The 22358-nt window shown below is 50.6% G+C and overlaps 7 protein-coding genes across 7 annotated transcripts; 2 read left to right on the forward strand and 5 right to left on the reverse strand.

The window, feature by feature from the left end:
• Window positions 1-462: 462 nt before the first annotated feature.
• Window positions 463-1445, reverse strand: AQY1_2 (Aquaporin-1; the record flags this gene model as incomplete). The annotated part of the gene is made up of 2 exons (XM_053198733.2): window positions 463-1038; window positions 1113-1445. 2 exons carry the CDS (start codon window positions 1443-1445, stop codon window positions 463-465), a joined length of 909 nt encoding a protein of 302 aa, XP_053043854.2.
• A 3815-nt stretch (window positions 1446-5260) lies between these two features.
• Window positions 5261-6334, reverse strand: N0V96_009391 (uncharacterized protein; the record flags this gene model as incomplete). Its single annotated transcript, XM_053198732.2, has 2 exons — window positions 5261-5788; window positions 5903-6334. The coding sequence occupies 2 exons, from the start codon at window positions 6332-6334 to the stop codon at window positions 5261-5263; spliced, it is 960 nt and encodes a 319-aa protein (XP_053043853.2).
• Window positions 6335-8039: 1705 nt separating this feature from the next.
• Window positions 8040-8735, forward strand: N0V96_009392 (uncharacterized protein; the record flags this gene model as incomplete). Its single annotated transcript, XM_053198731.2, has 1 exon — window positions 8040-8735. One exon carries the CDS (start codon window positions 8040-8042, stop codon window positions 8733-8735), a length of 696 nt encoding a protein of 231 aa, XP_053043852.2.
• Window positions 8736-9045: 310 nt separating this feature from the next.
• On the reverse strand, window positions 9046-9707 carry N0V96_009393 (uncharacterized protein; the record flags this gene model as incomplete). The annotated part of the gene is made up of 2 exons (XM_053198730.2): window positions 9046-9096; window positions 9150-9707. The coding sequence occupies 2 exons, from the start codon at window positions 9705-9707 to the stop codon at window positions 9046-9048; spliced, it is 609 nt and encodes a 202-aa protein (XP_053043851.2).
• A 3292-nt stretch (window positions 9708-12999) lies between these two features.
• N0V96_009394 (uncharacterized protein) lies at window positions 13000-13332 on the reverse strand (the record flags this gene model as incomplete). Its single annotated transcript, XM_053198729.1, has 1 exon — window positions 13000-13332. The coding sequence occupies one exon, from the start codon at window positions 13330-13332 to the stop codon at window positions 13000-13002; it is 333 nt and encodes a 110-aa protein (XP_053043850.1).
• Window positions 13333-17482: 4150 nt separating this feature from the next.
• On the reverse strand, window positions 17483-18804 carry N0V96_009395 (uncharacterized protein; the record flags this gene model as incomplete). Its single annotated transcript, XM_065758629.1, has 2 exons — window positions 17483-17931; window positions 18657-18804. 2 exons carry the CDS (start codon window positions 18802-18804, stop codon window positions 17483-17485), a joined length of 597 nt encoding a protein of 198 aa, XP_065612694.1.
• Window positions 18805-21262: 2458 nt separating this feature from the next.
• Window positions 21263-22103, forward strand: N0V96_009396 (uncharacterized protein; the record flags this gene model as incomplete). Its single annotated transcript, XM_065758630.1, has 3 exons — window positions 21263-21355; window positions 21408-21752; window positions 21789-22103. The coding sequence occupies 3 exons, from the start codon at window positions 21263-21265 to the stop codon at window positions 22101-22103; spliced, it is 753 nt and encodes a 250-aa protein (XP_065612695.1).
• Between the last annotated feature and the right edge of the window lie 255 nt (window positions 22104-22358).

A 22358-nucleotide genomic window follows, 5' to 3' on the forward strand; every position in this document is an offset into this window, starting at 1 on the left:
TGGGAACGAGTCGAATTACGCAGGCTATGTGTTTTGGCTAACGGGCTGTGTGCCTCCGAGCTCTTGTCTAGGTATTTGCACTATAGGTACGAATCCCCGCCTATAAGAATACCAATAAGATAGATAAACTCGTATATTTTTATTATTCAATGACCACGATTCCGCATACCTATTTACAGTCTTTATGTTGGCGCAGAAGTAAATTTTACCAACTATGCATTCCATTTTGCACTTATTGGAGCTGGGCGGCCTACAGAGGGACTGTGTAAAACAGATAATCTAGGACTACATGTATCTACAATCTGCAAATTCTTTCCATTCTAATTCCGTGGCCCTTAGCCAATCCTGTCGAGTACGATCCAGCATACAAGTTACATGTACCTGCGAAGTCTTCACCTTACCGACGACATCCGTGTGTCAGGGCGTATAGAAGACCATTAGCATTACCCTGTTCATCGAAGTTTAAACCTTGGCGTGCTCAGGAGCAAGCTCAGTTCCACCGCTGTGCGCCGAGTCAACAGGCAGAGAAGGGTGAATAGCCTTCTCCATATCGTCATCCTGTCCAGGGTTGGCAGTCTGGTACTCAAGCCACTTGAACAAGGCGTAAACCAAGAAAGACAGAAGAGCACCAGCAAAGGGGCCAATCCAGTAGATCCAGTGGTAGTTTACAAAACCGATAATGACAGCAGGGCCAAATGATCGAGCAGGGTTGATCGAAGTGCCGGTCCAATTGGTAGCCGTGATGTGCGCGATGAAGACGGAGATACCGACGCCAATGGGCGCAAGGAACGTCGCGCGATGCTTCTCGACGGCGAGAAAGTAGACCGTCAAGACGAGCTGCGCGGTCAGGAGCATCTCGATGAAGAAGCCCTGGGGCACGGTGGCGCCGCCGCCCAGAGTGTTGGCGACGCGGAGAGGGCCGGGGAGGACTCCGTATACCACGGCAGCGGCAGCGATACTAGCGAGCAGCTGGGCGGGTACGATGCAGAGACCTCGGAGCGGCTTGACTGCTCCGACGAGAACGAGACCGAGGGTGACCTGTTATGAGAAAGTTGTTCAGCCTTTGAAGTAGAAAGGGTTAGGAGTTAAGATGAACTGTGTCGAAATCATACCGCAGGGTTAAACATGCCACCGCTGACGCGGTAGAAGATCCAGACATTGGCAGTGATGGCTGTGCCGAAGGCGGCGGCGATGTAGAGCAAGCTGTCAGGAGAGAGTGTAGCCGCTGGGTCGTCGGGGTTGTTGGTGACGATGGCGGTCTGGGCTCCGAGGAAGGAGAGGAGGAGGAACATGAATGTTCCGCAGAACTCGCCCAGTACGATAACTAGGAGGTTGCGCTGGGGCAGGGAGAAGGGGTAGCCTCGCTGTCCCGCGGGAGGATGGGTAGCGTGCACCGCATCGATGGCCTGCTTTACGGGCGTGTGGTGGGCGTTGGAGGCTGACATCTTGATGGTCGACGGGAGTCGTCAAGGATCGGAGTAAGTGACTGTGAGATGATTGTGATACTGGTTTGTTCGATGGCTTGGATGATAGGAGTTCCTTGTGAGAGCCAAAGCCATCTATAAATACGTATAGTGATGAGAAACGAATGGCTGGTCTTGAGAAGTGAGGCGGTTGTCGAGCTTGCTCGTCACCCAGGACTCCACTGTAGCCTTCGGCAAAGACGAACTTTCCCACGATCAGATGCATCACCGTGGGCCGGATTCTTCCAGTTGGGCACCAAGCGGTAGGGACAGCGTCAGTACAACAGTGAGGAGGTTGGAGTACACGAGAGCAGTACCGAGCTTGGCACGAGGGATGTTGTATCACGCAGAGCCGAGCATCTGTACCTTCACATCGACGACCACAAGGTTCCAATTGAGTGGGGTGTACTTGAGAATCTGGTGATAAGCCAAGCAGATTGTTCTGTCAATCTTGCCTGGGCACCAATCGCCATGCTGTGCTATTACGTGCTGCCGTGCTCATCTTCTCGGACGACCTCAATCATCCAAAGGTCAGGTTGCTCCCCGTGTTGGGCCCCAATCTGGGTGTTTCGCTGCTTCGGCCGCGATCTTTACCCAGCCTCTCCCTGTTCTGAAGGATCTGTCGCCACGATGTTGGGCTCGACGCTGTGTGTCTCGCCTCACGGTATGGAGTCGACTCTTGAGATCGAATGAGTCCTCTGTCAATCGTATATCACCAACATGGTCAAGGATAGAAGCAGTTGATCACGAAAGCGGAAGGAGATGTGAAACGTCCGATACTTTGCATTGCTCTATTACGGCTGTGGAAAGCTAAGTACCATCCTGTTTCTACAGTCTGTTCAACAACAGTCTACTCTGTTGATGGGACATACTGTATTTCTCTGTCAGTACGCACGCACGGAAAGGCAGAAGCTTCAAATGACGTTCCTCCGCGATCGCTATCTGATGTCTGATCTGTCGCTTTCTATGATGCCAAGTCCGTGCGGGCACCGACAACGTGCACCGTTTGTCTAGGCTTAAGCTTTCGGGGCCCTGACCATGCAAAGCTCCGCCGGAATTGGGCTCGAATCTGTATGTCTCGCTATCGCAGCGATGATCTATACAAAGAACTTCACCCGTCCGACGGAAAAGGTGCTCCGATGTCAGACTAGTACTATGCGTCTTGCCGCCTAAACTTGGGGGACAAGAAAAACGGCCAGTCTCACCAAACTCTCTTCCCCATAAAGTCTCGGGCTATAAAGCCGAGTCTGTCAAAAGAAACGAAGAGTCAACATCAAGTAAATTAATCTATCTTAAGACTTTGAACTTTGCTGGGGCCGAAGCTCTTTCCTTCGGAGCCGATGCCAAAGGCTAGACTGGCGGTTTTGCCTCCCACTTTCCGCCACACTTTACACAGACCTTAAGACCATGTACAATGATGATGATGATGATGGCAACGATGATAGGAACAAAGCAGTTGTCATTACCGGCATGCTTGGCTCGCAGTGTCTTGCCATCGTACGTTTTCTGGTTGGCATCCTCGCTACCTCATTGGTAGATCCCTCCGATGTCATGCTTCAGTTTGCATCTCCCGCTAGTGCACGTCGACACCGACGTGATTCGCCAGTGTAAATGCACAGCGGTATCACCATCTAAGGTTGACAAACAGAACGCTGCATTAGGGTTCCTCTGGACTTTTTGTCCTTTCGTCTGAACTGGTGGCCTGATTCTGGTCTGGGAAGACACATCATGTTTGGGGTAACCGCGGCAGGTTTTCGCGCATGTCGTGCCGCAAACTCTTCGTTGTTTGTCCCACGGAATCTGGACGCTTGCGCATCCTGCAATCTTGGTTCCTGTTGCTTGTGGTATCCACGTGAGCTGTGTAGCACAAACAAGCTCTTCTAGTCACCCTGATGAATGATTAGCTACTGATGTCACGGGCTCGTTTCCATAACCAAATGCAGAATGCAGAACGGGCCAAAGAAGCACAGAAAAAGAACCACAAAAACGGTCCACCTCTCTCCAAAATTCCTCCGCTGCAACATTCTTATTTTGAGAGAACAAAGTCATACTGCCCTTCCATTATTGGCCGGAATCCCCGCCCGCTCTTTACCTCCTGCATGTGCGGGGGTTTCAAGTATGAACTATGGCCGACCGGAGGTGAAGTGCCACGCGGGGCAGACGAATGAACGTGGTTGCGCAACAACGGTGGAGCGTGGGATCGCGGGTCAAAGTCTGGGTTGATCGACATGCGGGCCGGTCCTGAGCGCTAAGAGCAATTGGGGTATGATCCGCGGTGGAAACGTGAGTGATCTGCGGGCTGGGGGCCAGCCTCTTCGATACCACCTTATAATTTGCCTGATGGCTTGATCAGAGAGCGTTGTTTTGACGGTCTTCTGGAATTTTGAGGACCGGCGGTCCTAGAATCCCTTGAGTAAAAGACGCACGTTGGTAGCAGGCAGGGAGAGCATGAGACAAACTGATCTAGAGTTGAACTTCATCTGGGAAGCCAGAGAAAGACTACCCGCGACTTGACCCCGGTGTCGGAGTGTCAGCTGTCAGGATCAATGGCTGTCCATGTAGGTGAGGGATTGAACGAAGGATTGAACCTCAATAAACGGAAAACAAGACCCAATACCCATGTTGCTGTCTCTAGAGAGCAAACAGACCAGACCGACTGATCATTTTCTCAGCAGGCAAGTCTTGCGCCACGAACGAAGGAGGCGGGGGCAGTAAGACATCAAGTGAGACACGAAGCGGAGCCCGAGGCGTCAAGTCGCAGAACGTCGCAATCTGGACCGAAGACTCGGGCGAGCTGCCCAACGTGTTGGGGGCCAGAAGCTCACAAGCTGAAGACCATAACTTAGAGACCCACGTCTCTCGGCTCTTGCAATTGAAGGCGAGGTAGTGAGTGGGTCACTATCATGCAATGTGTCCGTTTGTCCACGTGTCCGAAAGCCGTAATTACAATGCCACTTCCTTCCAGTCCCAGAAATCCCTCGTTCCATCGTGGCAACTTGATGATCTAGGCTTCTGCGTCAAGCAGACTTCAACCAGGTGGTAGGAGTTGGGTTACAGACGCAATGTCCATGGTCGAACATTGGCCAAAAGTTTGGGACAATGACGAAACAGACAGTGGTAAAAACGGTGGTGCGATGCAAGCCGGACGGGATGTCCTGGTCTGAGGCGGGGTGGCGCTCATCATCGAGGTCGATCGTTTCGAGACAATAAGGCTGGACTCATGAGGGTGGCAACGGTATACCCGTAATGGCTAGCCGGAGCATGACGGTCGTCATAAATAGGCCCGCCCGTTTACCTTGACCATAACTGTGAGGCAGCATCGATTCTCATGTGCCAGTCATTGTCATCCAACAGATTTTTGAACGCCGTCTCACAGACGATAGAAAGTGCAGTTTATCTGGTAGGGTGATTGGAGCCCAAATTACATGAGGGCTCGAAGGGCAAAAAAGGTGTGACAAAAGCTGGTAGTTACTCCCACCTGCCTTTCTTTTGTCGGGGATAGAACGAAAACACAAGTGTTCCGCGACTCGGTCCCAAATGTATAAGGGAAGAGGAATGCCAGAGTAGACTTGGACTCCGAGGAATAGCAAGACTAATATCAAAGGAAACGGTATCAAGAAACAATACGCTCAATTCCTAGAGCCTTGAAGCCAACATGTGCAAGAAGATAAACGAGCATGGGGCTGATATCTCTAGTATCCTATCCTACAGAAAGTTCCATGCCCAGAATCTTCGGCTTTGCTTGTCCTGCATTGAGATTCAACCATCGAGAATCCCCCAGAAACCAGCTCTCATAGTTAATCAAAGAGATCGACCACTTCACCAAAGACAAATCCATTCGATCTCTCCTCAGTGCTTCCTTCTGATCTGTAGGGTGCTGCTTTCTGCTGTGATGCCCCAAGTAGGTCACCGAGCTCTTTGTTGATTCTGCGAAGCTCAGAATTCTCCGCTTGCAGATCCTCAACCTCCTTTGTGATGGACTTGTTCTCATGTGCCACCTGACGATTTCGATCCATTGTCGCCCTATTCAGTACGAACAAGTTGGCTTCTTCCTTGCGTATCTGTGCCTTCATCTCTTTGAGCTTGGTCTTGTACTCACTCTCACCCTCGCGCTTTCCCTTGCGATATGCTTCTGAGTAAGTCTCTTCCAACTCAGGCTTGTAATGAGCACGGTATCCGGCCTTAAAATGACGCCTGGCGAATGATATGCTGTTCTTTTTGCCACGTACTGTCTGCCGAATGTACTCATCTGTCGCCGCGAGGAGTTCGTCCTTGGAGGAGGCCTTGGCTTTGACAGCGGTGCCATTGAGTTCCATGATATCCTCCTAGGCACACATGGCTAGATGCAGCTGGTGAGCCGCTTTGCTCTCGGCACTGGTAGTGTAAGGCTCTTGGATAAGTGTGCGAGACATGCCGGGGTTTCTGTCCCTGAAAGACACCCATGCCGAGTAAAATCGGTAGAGAAGATTGTCGAATTTGACAAAGTCGGAGATTGGAGCCGCTTGGAAGGTGCTGTCGTCGGATAGCAGGTTCTTCACTTCCTTCCAGAATGCCCCATCACGAGTGGTGTAGTCAGAGCTTTCGAGACACTGAGCAGCAGCATGGATGATGGCGGAAAGACGGGAGGCAGTCGTGGTCAAGCTAGGATCAATGGTTGGAAGTGTAAAATCGAGGTGGAGGAGCTTGAGAGCATCCCATTCGCCTTCAGCAACGGGGCCGCAAGCAAAGCCTCGAAGGTCGAATCCAGTCTGGCGGAGGCAAATGTCGATGACTTTCAGCTGGTGAGCCGAGAAGCGCTCGTCAGACGGCATACCAGTGGCAGGCGCTGTCAAGCTCGAGTTGGTCTTTCTTCCCTTACGTGTAGGAGGCATCTAGGTCTCGTTAGCGATGTGCGCCACTCGCTGCCTGCCCAATCACGATAACACACACCAGTACACGATACCTCCGGAGCCAGCGTTTATGAACTGTGAGTAATTCATAGAGAGACTCCGGGCAGTAAAAGTCTGGGGCATGGACCAGGGGGTAAGAAAGGCAAGCTTGAAGCACTACTCACCTTGAAGGACGAGCATAGAGATTCTCATATATGGATGTATATACGAGGCTTTCATTGCTCTCCCAGTCTCTGATATTGATATTCACAAAGCAAGGTGAGAGGGGGAAGCAAAACCTGTGTCGAGGTTGACAAGTGAGAAAGGTAATGAGGGTAAGCAATGAAGCGAGAGGGGTAATTGACAAACCGACCCGTGCCCTTGAATATTGAGTGACCGATCGCTCTTTCCGTTGGGATACGGGTTTGATAACCGGCTCCTTTGCTGCCTAGAGCTGGTTCGGGAAGATCTCGACAAGGGAAAGAGCGACTTCAAAACATTGCAGTGAGGTATGAATCATTGAATTCAAGAGATGCGCATACTGCAAACAAACACCAGAGAGCGACTGTGTTCATGGGATCATCAACATCCGAGTGCCTATCTTGGCTTTGGTCTGCGGGGCGGGCAGCAAAAGGACTGGTGTTGGCCATAGCTTTGATTGAGTAGTTCTTGGGGTAATGCATCCGAGGTTCTTCGACTTCATAGGAGCAGGTACAACCCAGTTGTAAAGGTAAAATGGCCGACGGAATCGAGATTTCAAGATGGCGGTAGAGCCACCAGATCTGATATGCGGATGTGAAATCTTACTCCAAGCAATCTGGACCAGTACTATCTTTCACGCAAGTCGATGGATGGAATACCTGGCTATCCTGAAGGACCGTGGTCACTGGTGGGAAGGGTGATTATGCTTCGAAGTGCTTGATGCCGAGATTATCTCTACTAATACCTTTCTCCGGTCGTTTCCTCATGAACTAGATGAAGAACTCTGACTTGCGCGTTCCTACTTGCTTTCTTCAACTTACCATACAAGCATTACAACAATTTCTTCACAATGTCGTCTTCCAATGAGGAACTCCGCAGGTCAACCCGGTGGAAAGACAACCCTTTCAGTATATTTTCCGAATCTAAACTTCGTCAAGCACGACGCGTCGATTGCATGGAGGTATCGGAATTTGAGTTTGATCGGTCATTTCAAGACAACCTTCAATTCTTCCAGACTCGTACAATTATAGAGCAACTACGCGGCCACAGCGGTATGATTGACGCCCATCTGGAGCTCATTGCTTGCAAAGCAAACGACGGAATCCAAGATTGGGATGACTGTGTTAACTGAAAAAGCGGACAGATCTTTGTCACAAAGTTCTTGGCCCACGTGGCACTGGCGGACCTTCCCACCGAAGTAAGCAAAGAATTGGAGCAACCTGGCAGTAACACCAACCAAAGACCAATCGGTGGTTCATTGAGAAGAATCTGCGGTAGGGGCAGTATGACAACAGCTGGGATGGAAGTTAGCGACGAGATGCTAGGTAGCATGTTCGAAGGGCAGATGCGTAACAGCGACTGTCCTAGAGACGTCTACGGTGCTAAAAGTTTTGGGAGCTGGGATCCCGTACTCCACGACTGGGTCGAGCAACCAGATTGCAGAGCGGCCCCCTTATTCCCGGGGAAGTATTACTCGAACAAAGAGGCCGTCCTCGGCCTACGCTGTATGAAGGACGTAGTACTTGACGTTCATCCGATAAATGGACCTTTCCTCCACAAATCCATTGAGTGGGCACTGGTACATGGCATCATTGCCATTGTCCCAGACGTAGACGTATATCCCGTTGACGAGACCACTATTACATTCAACGATAAGCAAGAAACAGAGCTCATAGAGGAAGAGACCCAAATCCTGAGGGATTGGAATGCCGACAACATTAAAGAGTACAAGATCGTTGTTCTCGATCGAAAGCACGCCATGGCCAGCACGCCCCAGACGATCCACGACGGCCGCTCGGTCCTGCACCTCCACCAGCTCCACAACTGCAAGCTCATCTTCCTCACCTCTCACCGCCCGAAAGCTCGATACCTGTGGTGGACCTTCTTCTCCTCTGCCAACATCGCGTCCTGGCGATTAGACTCTTGCGAAGGCGACGCTGACCGGTATCGGCTGAATCGCGGAATTCTCACGGCGGTGCGATACTGGGGTTCCACCGGACCGTATTGCGAGAATGGTGTACTTACGTCGTTTGCCGACAGCGTTCGGGCGGAAATAACTTTGATCCACGACAGCTTGGTTGGAGCGTCTGACGCGGATTTCGTGCTCGATCATGCGGCGCTGGCGATCCTTGCTGCTCGGATTGTGAGCACTGAGTGGGAGGGGTTGCGGGAAGCTATAGACAGTGGTTCGGATGAGGGCTAAAGTTCCAGCAGCGAGACGAACAAACTGGGCACAGACGTAGACTAAGACACTGCGGCAAAAACTGGATTGAAGGGAGATTTGAGCCTGGAGCGCTTGCGCTTCACGTCTATCGCAACGAATGGCTTCACTTTAAAAAGCCTTATTATCGAAAAAGAAAATCATTGAAATACCACAACTTTGAATACAATGAAATTCTTCCCATGAGGACCTTGGAAACATGATTCTCGAACAACCCCATTCTCAAACATGGACGTGAGCCTAAGGCCATCTCATCTTCCAACCAGTTCCACCTGAAGGGGTCTTCTCACGACTAGTCCAGCAGATTAATCAAGGTCCCCTCAGACGAACTGTCTTTGGATTGCTGTACCCAGTCAGCTGCGTTCCAGGCTTGACAGTCCGAGGCACAAAACACACCTTGAGCTCCGCAATCTCTTGCTCCAAGCGAGTAATGGTGTCTTCCTGTGCGGCCAGATTGAACTGGAGCCGGGTGTTCTCCCTCTCCAAGGTGCGGTAAGATTGGAGCTGAGACGCCTGGAGAGCCTTTCCCAACTCATGATAGGCAATGTCGAGGGTGTCGACGATGTGGAGGAAGGCAGCGGCGGCGGGGATATTGGTGCTTGTGTTCTTGCAGCGACTTCCCTCTGCCACGGTCTCCGCTCGGATTCGAGCCATGGCCTCAGCCTCCTTCTCGCCAGCAGCCTTCGATCTGGTATTCGCCGCAGACATGGCATCTTTGACGACGCCAATGACGTGTTCGATGTCCTTCGTTGTGATGACGGCCTTTTTTTTGATGTTGTGGAGGTTGGTGATGACGGAGGCAAGGGCTTGGATGATCAAGCTGGTCTCCCCGGAGACCATTTGCTGTACTTTAACGTATGACTCAAGCTCCGCAATATAGTGCTGGATGAGGTATCCAGTACGCTGGACATCTGGTAGGCCGTGGCGCTCCGCTGCACGACCTGAACGCTCCATGGTCGGGGCGACCGGAAGGTCTGCGGCAGAGTTGCTTTGAGATTGCATCGTTGCGGCCTGCAACAGATAGTAGTTAGCTTTGAACAACCCAGTAGGTTCGCGAAGGCGACAAACAGATGGAGTTTGATTGTGATGAATTTGGGATAAACGAACGCGATGAATAAGGGATTGCAAACCAGTTGGGACTGCTGGCAACAATGGCGAGGGCGGTGTCGTTGGCTTGGGGGCGATGGAAATGCGATCGAGGACGAAAATGAAGTTGGAGGAGAAAAGAAAGATGGTGGTTGTGAGTTTGGAAGCCAAAGTAGAATTTGAGGCGAAATTTCAACTCCTATGCGGCATTCGAGCAAAGTGTGCCTGCCCTCGCTGGAATCTTCTGCGGATGAAAAAGACGGAAAGAGATGGAATCCAAGGTTGGATGGAAGGAAGTGTCCGATCAGCCCTTTCCCTTGTTGTCTTCCATGTTGGGTATGGGAATGAAGAGTGGATCTACGTCTTTGATGGCGAGAAAACCTCGCGCGGAAGGTGCGAGGGCAGCCACACATGTTGGGGGGCCAATCCAGGCCATTAGCCTCACCTTCCCATTCAGCGAGGTCACCTGACATGAGGGGGGGCCTTCTCAACCTGAATAATTACCTGGAATGTGAGGTACGACGATCTAATAACATGGCGTTCCTACCTGCCCCGGTAGCAGCCATTAGACCTTGCAGAACCTCAGAAAAGGAGGTACTCCTCAGCCTCGTCATGCTACACCATGAATGGCTGGGATGCCTGCGCTCTACAGAATTGGCAGTGACGACATGGACTTGGATTCTGGTGCCTTCGGTCAGTTACCTAAGATGACATTGCAAAAATTGGAGGCCAAGCATTGAGCTGAAAACAAACAAGTCCGACAGGATGTGGTAATATTTGGCACTTCACATTACAAAACTAAAAGCCCAAGAAAGCAGGTTTGCCCCTCAAAAATAGGAGTGCCCAGGGGACACTGAGAATGAAAACCTGGGTGTGCCGTCTGATTAGAGAGTTCTACCCGTCCCCCCGTTCTCCTTATCTCAGACCCACGAGACACGAACTTGCCTTTGAACTCTACACAGTCGGCTGAGCAATCCCCAGGACAGTTGGTGCAATCTGGCTTTCAGCTTCCGACGTATCTCATTCACGCCAATTGATTCACGGTTGCATTACGTAATCTTCGTGCTCTGCAAGCTAGAATTGGTCCCCTCCTTGATGGGCGTCAGCGATAAAACTGCTATCCTTGGGTTGCTCCCAGAGCTCTGAACATCCCTTGCTGGTGTGCTGATGTGAGGCATCTCATGCCAAGAGCTCTACGTCAATGCTGCTGTCAACTTGATGACTAATCGCAATTTTCCGGCTGGGAATATATCATCCATGAATACCAGGAGAGTCGTGAGATGACTACGGTGTTCCGTATCCACAGACAGTCAGACTGCCTTAGTCACTTTCTGTTAGACAAGTGAGCTTGTGACGGACTTGAGTGATTTGATTTAATCGATGGCGGCATCTTGGTCATCAGTTCAACGTGATCAAACTCACAGAGCCTTTGCCAACTGAAGCGCATTGCGCGCCCATTACATCGTGTGGTACCTCAGGCCGGGAGTTCTGCGATGGCGTTGCGTGGGAAGGAGGGGCAGCCCTCACAAGTGGGTCCGGGGCAGGGAGCACACCAAAGGTGGGGCGAATACTCTTTTGGGACGTGTCGCGTCCAGCGATTGGGACGGGCCCTGGCGTGGCGCTGCATCCACAAACTTTAGTCGAACTTTCATCTTTCTCGCTCCACCACTTTGATTCAACGACGAAGGAATGTGTCCCAACATGGCTTTGCCAAAGCCTAATGTAATCCACTTTGGATCCTTCTATTGTCGTGATCTTTGGCTATATCTCGTGGATCGTGAGACACGCCGCCGCCTCCTGATGCCCTTTAATGATCAGCATACTGAGGCTTGGGGGGCGGGGGGTGGGGGGCATTACTTTGCTTTGGTCTGGACAATGAATCCACGATGGATGCTGCAAGAAGTGCCCTGACCAAGCTTTTGTCAACAATCAGCCATTGGCAGCACAGTTGAAAGGTGTGTCGAGCCACAGCTAGATCAAAGAGGAGTCCTACTTCTGGGGCTCGTAGCTTTTGTGTGCCACCTGCTCAATGGAAATGCCGTAAGTAGCCGGGAGGAAAGGGAGTCGCTGTCGCACGTCAAATGAGAGTATATAGCTTCTCAAAGGTCTTACTGCTAGAAAACTCATCTCACAGCCAAGGAGAGGATGATTATCAATCGGGTTCTTGTATCAGCTAGAGCGTCCTTATCACGACGGCCGCGGTCGCGGTCGCTGGAAACCAGGATCACGGCATTGTCATTGCTAGCAAAAAAAAAAACGAAAAAAAAAGAAGAAAGGATTTGCTCCTATGGAGCCTCGGACCCGACCTCTTGAGAGATCATTTTGGTACTGGGGGGCTTCCAGCGCCCGTCATGATGCAGAGGGGCCCAACAACTGCACCATCCAGCTAATAACCTGCCCCCTTTCCCTTGGGTCGTGTCAATTTACCGATCAATTAGGTATAAGAACCTCGCTTAATCCGTCAGGCCCGAAAAGTTCCCTAAAAATATGTTTTGATGAAGACCCGAAACCATGCTCTTAAGAGACAATTTGGAACAAGGGGGCGACCGGCGCCGACAATTCATGCAGAGGGGCCCTACATATGCACCATCCGAATCTCAACTGCCCCCCTTCCCCTGGGTTGCGAATTTCTCAGTCAACTTGATATAAGTACCCCCACTCCGACTTCAGGTCGCTGCAGCCTAGGATACTGGTCGACCACGCGACAGTCAAACCATGATGAGATTCCGCGACACGTGCTCCCTGACTGTTTGTTGATGGAAAGCCAGAGGCCTAATCAAATCTGGTACCAAGCACAATGACCTATGCAGCATCTTTGACGATGGATTTGAAGGTTGTTTAGCAACAATTAGCCCATTCACATCGGACATAAGTCACGGAGATGTCAAAAGGCTTTTTTGGGAGTACACAATTAGGTGGAACGTTCAGCTTACGACAGACGTCTTTTACGGCATAATTACCCACTCAACCAAAGCTGGATTTCATATCTCATCAATAGGCTCACAGACAAGAAAGCTTGACCATTTGCGTAGATCTCCTGGGTAATGAACCAAATCCCTCACAACCGGATTGCATGATCCTATCAAGTGATGTCCAACCGTGTCCATCCTCCATGTCTAGTGCCATACGCATATGAAACACCCATTCATCCTAATTGCCATTACTGGGTGTTCATGCGGAGGAATTCGGCCAACTCGTTGTGTTCGTAGGTGCGAAGGCCAAGTCTGAGCTCCAAGAGATGATTGTTCGCCTCCAGGATGAGGCCATAGAGTCTCTTGGAGATTCTGTGAATGTAGAACTTGATGACGTTCGTGTTCTTGGGGAGCTTGCGGTCATTCTTCATCGTCTGAATTCCCAGCAACATGGCGCATGACATCTCATCGCCCAGAGGGAAGTCGCCGTTATCGAGGAACCGGAGTCCAGGAATCTTGGCAAGGACCTTGTCGTTGAGGTTGCGCGCCCCGGGCGTGGTGAGAAGGGTGATTGGAGGCATTTTTCAGACACAAGGGGCTCAGACGACACTGTACGGCAAGAAAACATTAGACAAGAACTAATCGCAACATTTGGATGAGGCCGTAGCTTACCGTAGAATATCTGAAGATGGCTATAATCTGGATTTGGGTGCGCTAAGGCTACGATGACCCGCAATGTGAAAAGTCGGATGGCGGGCAACGGTGCAATGCAATAAGTAGAGGAATTGGTGACGCGACTGGTGCTGTGAGTGAGACGCAAATCCAGGGCAGTACGGCGTTGTTGGCGGAAAACGTAAACAACAGAAAATTCACAGTTCGCGTAGAAGGCCTCTGGCTGGATGGTCACGTGGTTTAGATGAAGTTATATTCACCTCATGCCCTTTGCGTATTCCTGCAGCAGCGGGAGACAGATGGAGTGGTGCAGCTTTCACATTCAGCTGAAAAGATAGCGTCATCGTTTTCATATTATATAGCTAATATGTTGAAGAAAGTCACCAGGTAGCCAGACTACTGTAAGTCTTCCACTTCTCTATTACACAGACATTGACCAACAAAATTTCAAATGATGGCAATAGGTCAATAGAAAATACCAATCAACCCTCCTCAACCATGAGGGGTTCTCTGTAAAGCGCCTGGGATGTCCTCCGCTTACACCTCAATTCTGTCGTGAAGCTGGAAGCTAGCTTGATGCTTAGACTCGGGTGAAAGTGGGCTCACTCTAGATTTCTTCTAAGTAGAACCTGAAGCTATGTATCCCCAGACTCGCAGCGGTTTGTCTGAAGTCACCAGTCTGATTGAACACAGTATAGCAAATAGACCGTGATTCTATCATTTTCTGATGGCAAATGAGTCCAAGCATACATACTGATGCTAAGTAAGAGGTCCAAAGACACAACTGCCGCTTTCCTTCATTGAAAAGTCCAGCATTGCTGAAACAACAGATTTGAACCTACATTCGTGTTCGTAACGAGGACTAGAAGATAGAACACAACCACACGTCATGAATAGACAAAGGCTAGCAAAGTTCCTAACAATGAGACCCCTTGTTGACGACTGAAGACAGTTCGCCACGGGAAACACTAGACACGACATCGCCGACTTCCCAAACCGCACATCCATTAAGGCAAAAGATCACCCACTTCGTAAACAATCCCGGATTGGGTACAAAAGTAACAAAAGACCCAATACATCTGTTTTGAGGCATGCTCGAATCTGGAGTCGGAGTTGTTGTCGAGATACTGCGTCATATGAATTCCTCAATACAGCGTAGATGGTATTTTCGACATGCCGCAGTTGCCAAGCCTTGGCGACTCTGTCAAAGAATAACGAGAACGAGGTCAAGGTAGATCGGCCGGACCGATTATGTACGCAAAGAAATCACCTCTGGATAATCATCACCGGCGACCGGCAACCTGCCGCGTAAGTTCTACAAGTTCTACTCGGGATACATCTTCGGCGATGTCAATCCTTGAACGGCGAAGAGCCAGCTGCCAAGGCGGCAAAGACTCAGCCTCCAACGATTACTTCATGTCTCTCTCATCATCTGCAGACTGTGGGATACCGAAGCCATCATATTGCAGCCTCGAAGCTTATGGAGCCCCGTGGCTGATGGGGTAAGAGTCCGTGGGAAGGGAGGAACGGTCTGCCAGAGAATCCCAAACTCCGAGAGACCTGTCATACGTCTCCCGCGAACCCCCTCCGCAAATCTGATATGGCTACAGGCACCTCATCATCAACCCTTCTAAGGCCGGCTCACCAAATTCCTCACACTCGCCAAGGCCAGTCCACGCAAAGTCCGCCCCCCAAACTCCCACAACCCAGGAAACATTTCACCCAAACGACAGGACCTTGATGCGATCCTAACCCCTTCTGGTCTCTCTCGCTACACGAAACGAAACAAAGTGAACAAGATTCAATCTCTGAACCGTCACACCCAAAGGAACGAACCGAAACGGGGCAAATCTTCCAGCTGGTCTACCGTCTATCGAGGGATATGCCTGGCGTCTGTACCTATCCAACAAAGGGGAAACCCCGTACACGATAGCGGTAAGAAATTTGGACAAGGAGTGAATGGGTGGAAGTGCAGGCTCGCAAGAACCCCACAACGGGAAGAGGGCGGATGCGTTGCAAGCTTATTTAGCGCCGAGAAACGCCCAAAGCTTGTTCCTCCCGTGCAAGGCACAAGGAAAATGAAGTAGGAGGAAGGCATGGAGGGGAGGGCCAAGGGAGTATGTGGTACCGGCTTGGCCTTTGCTTGGCGGGTTTGCTCTCACAAAGCTTCTTGAACATACGGACGAAAGGGGAAAGGGAGAGTGAGAGGCGGGAGAGTGTGTGCAAGGAAGGCAGCAGGCAGGCAGGTAAAGTCGAGACCTATTCCATGTACACACTGCCACTGCGCGATTCACGGCGCCAATGCCAAATTGTTGATCATGGGTTGCCGAGTGGATGGTTCCTGAGATTCTGTCCCAGGGAGCACCTCGTTTATCACGTAAGTGGTGTGGGGGTGGTCGAGGATCATCCCTTCTTTTGCCCAGGAGAGAATGTTGAAACATGAAACAAGGGGGAATTCTCCTCCAGATGCACCAAACGAGTCAAGCCATGGAGAACTCTGGGATCAATTCTTTTCCCTCTTCTAAGGTAATCGACCTAGTTGTGGAGCTGAGGCGGGGTAATAGCCCGAGAATCCGTCAGAGGCTAGCTCTAATTTAATAGGACTTAGATCTGCTGGCCAACAGAATTCCACGGATCGGGTCTGGTGATAATTTGGATAGGCTCTGTAAAGTTGCGGTTAACGCGGCCTTTTAGTTGGCAACGTTTTGTTGTATAGAGATTCTAGAAACCTAGCGCATCCGCTTGGACATCTTCTGCCCATCGAGGGGGAATCTTCCACCTCGGCAGGTTGCCACGGGCATATCTACAGTATAAATCGGTTATGAAGGAAATTGTGAAAAATTGTGCGGAGACATTCCATTTCTTTCTGCATGATCCAGTCCGAGCTCTGCCGCGCGTGCGTACTTCCGCCGGTCTCCCATAACTCCAGGCGAGACACCGCACGCACTCGTGTCCGTCAAGCAAATCAATCGAGATGGGATGCGCGTATGGATTGATGAGTAAACAACATCAGTCTTCCAGTCCTGCAACGCCGTTGGCAACTTGGCGTATGGCGGGTAGATGGATGGCGCCGGAAATCTTTGGATGAGATGGGTGGACGGGGTGGACGGTCAAAGGGACGGATGTAGAAGTGGACGTGACAGATGGACGGAGAAATGTTCGATTTGGGAAACACATGTACGCAGGATAGAAAGGAGTGTCCCGGCAAGGATATGCAGCCCAGTGAGGAAAACGCGGAGAGACCCGCCACAACCACCATCGTCGAAATAAGCTTTCGTAAGGCCCCGCTAGTCAAATTTGTGATCTCTCGCGCTTGGGTTCACCCTGTAAAATCTCTAAGGGGGAAGCCGTCAGCAAGCTTCTACTCAAGTATCCGTAACACACGTTGGCAAATTAGACCGAAAGCCTGCTCTTCCTTCTTAGCCCCCTATCCGCGGCTACAGCACCTGCTCATACGAGGAATCCATTTCCCTGCGGTGCCTGCTTCCGAAGAGGAAGGAAATTGTGTGGGCGCGTGTATGAGAAACGGAACTCTGCTCATCTCGGCCTTCGAATCCGTCCACGTTTGGCGCGTCGATTTCGAGAGTGGGTTTTCAGCTTTCACAATCGAAAGTGTCTTTTGTTTGGTTTTGAGGTGACTGGTTTCCTGGGATGCTGACTGTCGGCATGGCAAGCGATTGGTTGAGTTTGTTTAGTTGTTCCTGATGAGCTGCCAAGCCGTGCAAAATTGCCACTTGCTGGGCGATTCTAGGCTACCCCAAGCGGTTCGTCGATCACAGCATCGTGACACAGCTTGGCAGGAACACCAGAGGTTCGTCAAGAATGATAATGGTATTTCATAATTCATCGTATACATGGCGCAGTAATGTGCTTGCGCCTGAATGACTGTCTACTTTCCTGTGCCTCTTCGTGTGCTGGAGTTATAGATGTTTCTTCTTGTTGTTGTAGTTGTTGTCGTATTACCCTCCCAGAGCCCGTTTTCGTCTCCCCAACCATCTGTCCGCTCAATATGAGATGAGACAAGTAGGCATCAAAGGTGTTCCCCATTCTTGACCACAATCACATCCGATCTTTGTCCTTGACCGGGTCCTCAAACATCCAGATGTTCGTGCTTTCAGGTCTTGCCTTGCCTTTACTGGATTGCGCGTACTTGTCGATAGGACTTGGGTAGGCTTTGCCGGGGCTCCGAATTTCCTTCAGTTCCAAACCAACAACTCTCTCGAGGTCCTTTGACTTGAAGTCTCCCGTCATCGGTGTTCCGCCTTGTTGCCATGGTGGTGTTTCGTACCATAAGTCGGGGTGCATTGTGGAGTTCCGCCGCCGCTTGTTGAATAATCTGGGGAACCATTGTCTCAGCTTTGCAACTACTCTGTTGAAAAGCTCTTCTGCCAAAGGCCTGAATCCTGGGATTGAGAGTGCGATGAGTGTGGCACCAATTTCGGATACTTCGATTGCGAGAAGCGGGCTGTAAATCCATGACTGGTCTGGTTGCCATTGACCATTGATGACTAAAATGAGACGGGCAATTGAAATCGCGACAACACTGTGGACGATTAGTACGTTTGTGATCGAGGAACAAAGGCTAGCCACCACTCACAAAACTCCGGGCAATAGGATGCAAGCAAGTTGAATCTTCCTCTTTCTTGTCATCTCCAACATCCATAACATGGCAACGGGTATTCCAAAGAGAACAAAGTCGCAAAGCAACGACACAGCTGAGTTAATTCCGTAGACAAAGCCCCATGGAAGGCATTTGTACTGATTGAACTGTGACTGCCATTCGTAAGGCCATATCGCTGTCACGGGAAGGCAGTGGAAGATGATGAGAAGCATCTGCGTGATGTAGCCAGCGATCAAGAATAGTCCGGCTCCCTTAATTGCGAGGAGGAATCGGCTGTGGACGCCGCACACTCGGTAGTAAAACGCCAGTCCCGAAAAACGGCAGACGAAAAGCGCGCTTGTGTAGATCAGGTGGGCGGTGAAATCGAGAATCTCCGTCTCTTCCAGGATGTCTTGGGTCATGACGAACTGGATGAATTCAAAATGTCGACCAGAGCCGATGTTGATGAGTATGATGCACAGTGGAACGAAGGCTATGAACATTGCCTAGCGTCGTTGTCAGCTTCGTTTCTCTCCCCATAATCACTGGCCAGCTAGCTCACCATAGATATCACTGCTAGAGTGTCGTCTATTCCAAAGCTTTTCCGTAGAAAGAATCGCGAAAAGGCGCGACCGTTAACAATCACCAACGTAATGGCGAACATGAAGATTGACGCATCCATTGAAGGCCCGTCTCTGTCTTCCTCCAGGTATGCGAGGCTGATTTCCGGTGGTACACGACCGGCCGCGACGGCCGCGGCGGCCTCTGAGTCGCCCATCATCTTGATGGTGACCGGTGAGATGTTGACAGTCTGGTTGAAGGTGTCATGCGGGAAGGAGAGATTTGCATCCTCATCGATCAGGATCAGGAACAGGAACACACAAGGCCTCGGACGACAAAATGCTACCCACCCAAAAGCTTTATGTTATTGCACTTCTCTCTTTACCTCTTGCAGCGGAATAATGCAACCTTGCATCTTGAGTTGGGATCTGATCGGATGACACAGATTCCTCAACTCTAAAAACAGCAAGGATAGGCAACGGTGTGGAAGTTGGTGTGGTGTGCCTGGTCCGGCGAGTGAGGCTGCCAAGAAGGTTGGCGCTTGTGTCTGGACTGAAGAAAAGCTTAGGAAAGCTTAACTCGAGCGTTTGTAACCAATGTCCGTGCTATCGGCAGTTGGCGGACTTTGTGCTACGATTGAGCGTAACGGCGATGCGTGATGTCATGTTTCTGGAATGAAAATGGTCAATACGTCGTATTCTCCTATTTACTTGATGTTGGATCTTCCTGTACGGTGGTATTGAGGTTGATACCATGTGGGTAAGGGGAGAACGCTAATGCGACATGGCAGAGTATAGTTGTCGCACACTACTGTGGGAAAAACCCGTTGCACTTCCTCTCAATGGTTGTTTTTCGGAAGAGAAAGGCTGAAGCCAATCGGGAGATCACGTACGCGATCTCCTTGGACTTTCCGACAACTGGGGGTGACCTTTGAAGTAGTCAAATCCCGAGTCTGAGAGCTTGTCACGCCTGCAGGGGTCCACCCATCTTCCAGATCAAGTGTTCGTTGCTTCGATTCGAGGGTGTTAGCGAAACGAGATAATCGGTACGTAGCGTGGGAAGCACCGAAAGTTTTTGCTCGGTTTTGCCCATTATGTTCTTTGTTAAGGGCCAACTTGGACGATTTCCATTGGAGCTTCCAGACGACTCATTGCGGTGGCAGATTCTGACAAGAACGTTTTGGACCATTGTGCTCGCGCCACAAGGAACGGTCTGCTGCCGTTGGTGCATGAGCTCCCTAATTCTCTCGTGGGGTATCAGACGAGAGGAATATTCGTCTCGAACGTCTCAGACGAACAGCGCTAGCGCAATTGAACCAAGTCCAAGCATCACCGAAAAACGAAACCGAAGCCAAGTGACTTTTGCTGCCCATTCCTACTCCTTCAGAAGATTCAAAAGCCCGAAGTCGCCGTTCTATATCGCTAGTTCGCGGGCCCCGAGTCGGCCATCGTCCGGTCTCGTTGGGCAACAAAAGAGCGCGGTTGCCAAAATACTGAAGCTGAAAGGGGTCGGGCTTCCGAGTACAGGAGTCATAGAATTGGGGCATCAAGCTCGAGGCTGACTCTTGTATCTGTGATCGGTGCGCTCTCCTGTGCAATGGAGTTCCGACAGCCTTGATCACAGGGGAAAGGCCGGCCGGAGTATTCGACCGGCCTCCGCAAAACTCCGTTGTTGGGTATATTGGGGCTCTTGTCTAGGCAGGTATCGCGAACCTCTCTTCTGTACTCAGGTGAGAGGTGAACTTGACGTGGGTCGCTTCCGACGACATTACAGTGAGTCCCGCTTGGGGGATGCACTCTGGGACCTGGCAACCGGAGCCGCCGACCTGTTTCTGGACAACAAATTGTCAAACTCTTTTCGGCGTGATTGTATCCTCTTTTGCATTTTGGGACAAGCGATTGCGTGCAACGTCTTGGTGCATTTCTGACCACCAAATAAATCAGGTAATGTCTCTAAATGACAAATATGGCGGCAATTTACCTTTTCTATATCCCTCCTAAGCCATGATCTGGAAACGCTCATATATACTTCCGTCGCTCAAGTTCTGATAGATTCCCATTTTCCTCTCTAGTTCAATGCTGACAGATAGCTCGTTGTGCTGAATTAATGACGAAGTTAGGTCACGGTGGATTCATGAAGAGGAAGTCAGGAGTTGAGATGATATAAGCCTGAACTGAAGTAGAAGGAAGCGACTTTTCTGTACGATTCCACCTCAAATGAGATTTTGTTCCGAGTTCAAAGGGAAAGGCCATGGGACTTGTAAGCGAACTGCTCAAGGGAATGAGCGAACTGTCACCCAGTTCCCCAGCTCTTTCCCACATAGAGAAAAGTGAAGCTGTGGATCCCATCATGAGGGCCCGTGCTCGGCAGTTGTTGTTGCCCTCACAAGCTCACCCTCACTCCCTCCCTCATTCCCTCACTCACTTTGCACACAACTTCTCACCGCAGAAGACGTGGGACTTTTCTTTCGCCCAGTCTCCTTAGAAGTATTTACTTCAATTGCATTCTTTTATCCATCGAATTTCTCTTTTCCACCACTCAAGTCTTCACATAATAACGACCCCGGGCCAACCGTAGTAGGCCATCGCCTTCAAGGTAAATCGTCCAACTTAGATATCTCATCAAACCATGAGGACTCATCTATTTCTCAATAGATGGCCGATATGAGATCCCAAAAGATGGGCGTTAAGAGAGAAGAATCTTGCGACATCCCCCTCCCGAGCCGCGAGTTTAGCCGTGAGCTCTCTTTACCATTCCGACCATCCCCAGCCGTCAGTTCTCATTTCGGAGCTCATCTCATGCACCTACTAATATATTTTACAGCCGTCTACTCGATCATCTTCTGCGGCCTTCCATAGCGACCTGGCTCCCAACAAAAGCGCCAGAAAGATTACAGCTGACCCCGAGATTCTCCGCGTTCAACCATACCTGAAGTTTCCCGGCTTCATCCAACCCGATGTCATCATCAGCAACGAGGACAGGAAGTTCATCGGTCTCCTAGGTCTCAACAGAGACCTTGTCATCCCCAACTCTCCCGACCTTCCCATTCACCCAGATCACATGCAGTACTCGGTCGCTCTGAAGGTCGAAGAGATCTTCTGTGCTGCCAACGGAGTTCTCTACGTCATGGGAAGATCCAAAGTGACCAATCGTCAACTCTGGGCAAAGGTTCAGCGCATTCTAGCAAAGCACAACCCGGCCTAGGAGGCCAAGGTCAGCGAAAACAGAATGAGTGACCTCATCGAGACGTATGCCCGTGGTCGGAAGGAGTACCTTGCCGACAAGGCGAACCCAAAGTTCTCGCGGCTGGCTGACCGCCAGAACTGTCGCCTCCTAAAGTCGGTTTACCAATGGATCGCGTTTCACGAGCTGGACGAGTCGGCCTCCTCCAACCTGTTATGGTTCGATGCCAAGCATCGCTGGGTCGAACTGCATCAAATCAGGACCATACCGGGCCGAACGTGGACGGCTGAGCAGGAAGCCTGGATGCGTGAAGACATCTCTGCTGGCCGGTACTAGATGGTGGAATCAAAGATCGACAGATTCCGTGGTGGAATTCAGCGATTGTGTTTGGACTGGGAGTGTAGATTAGAGGAAGTCTTGACTTTTTGCGTCTTTGGAATTTTCACGCTCTTGTCGTCTTTCTATGGCATAGATAAAACACCACCTCAGGAACAAAGAGAATGAGATTTATATGCATTGTATGGAATGGCCATGTGACTTTGTCTGTAATCTCTTAGCTAAGGTAGCGGCACTAGCAAACCTTTAGTGAAG

Source organism: Colletotrichum fioriniae (genome assembly GCF_027942845.1).
Source record: "Colletotrichum fioriniae strain IMI 355084 chromosome Unknown scaffold_12, whole genome shotgun sequence".
Classification (NCBI taxonomy): Eukaryota; Fungi; Ascomycota; class Sordariomycetes; order Glomerellales; family Glomerellaceae; genus Colletotrichum; species Colletotrichum fioriniae.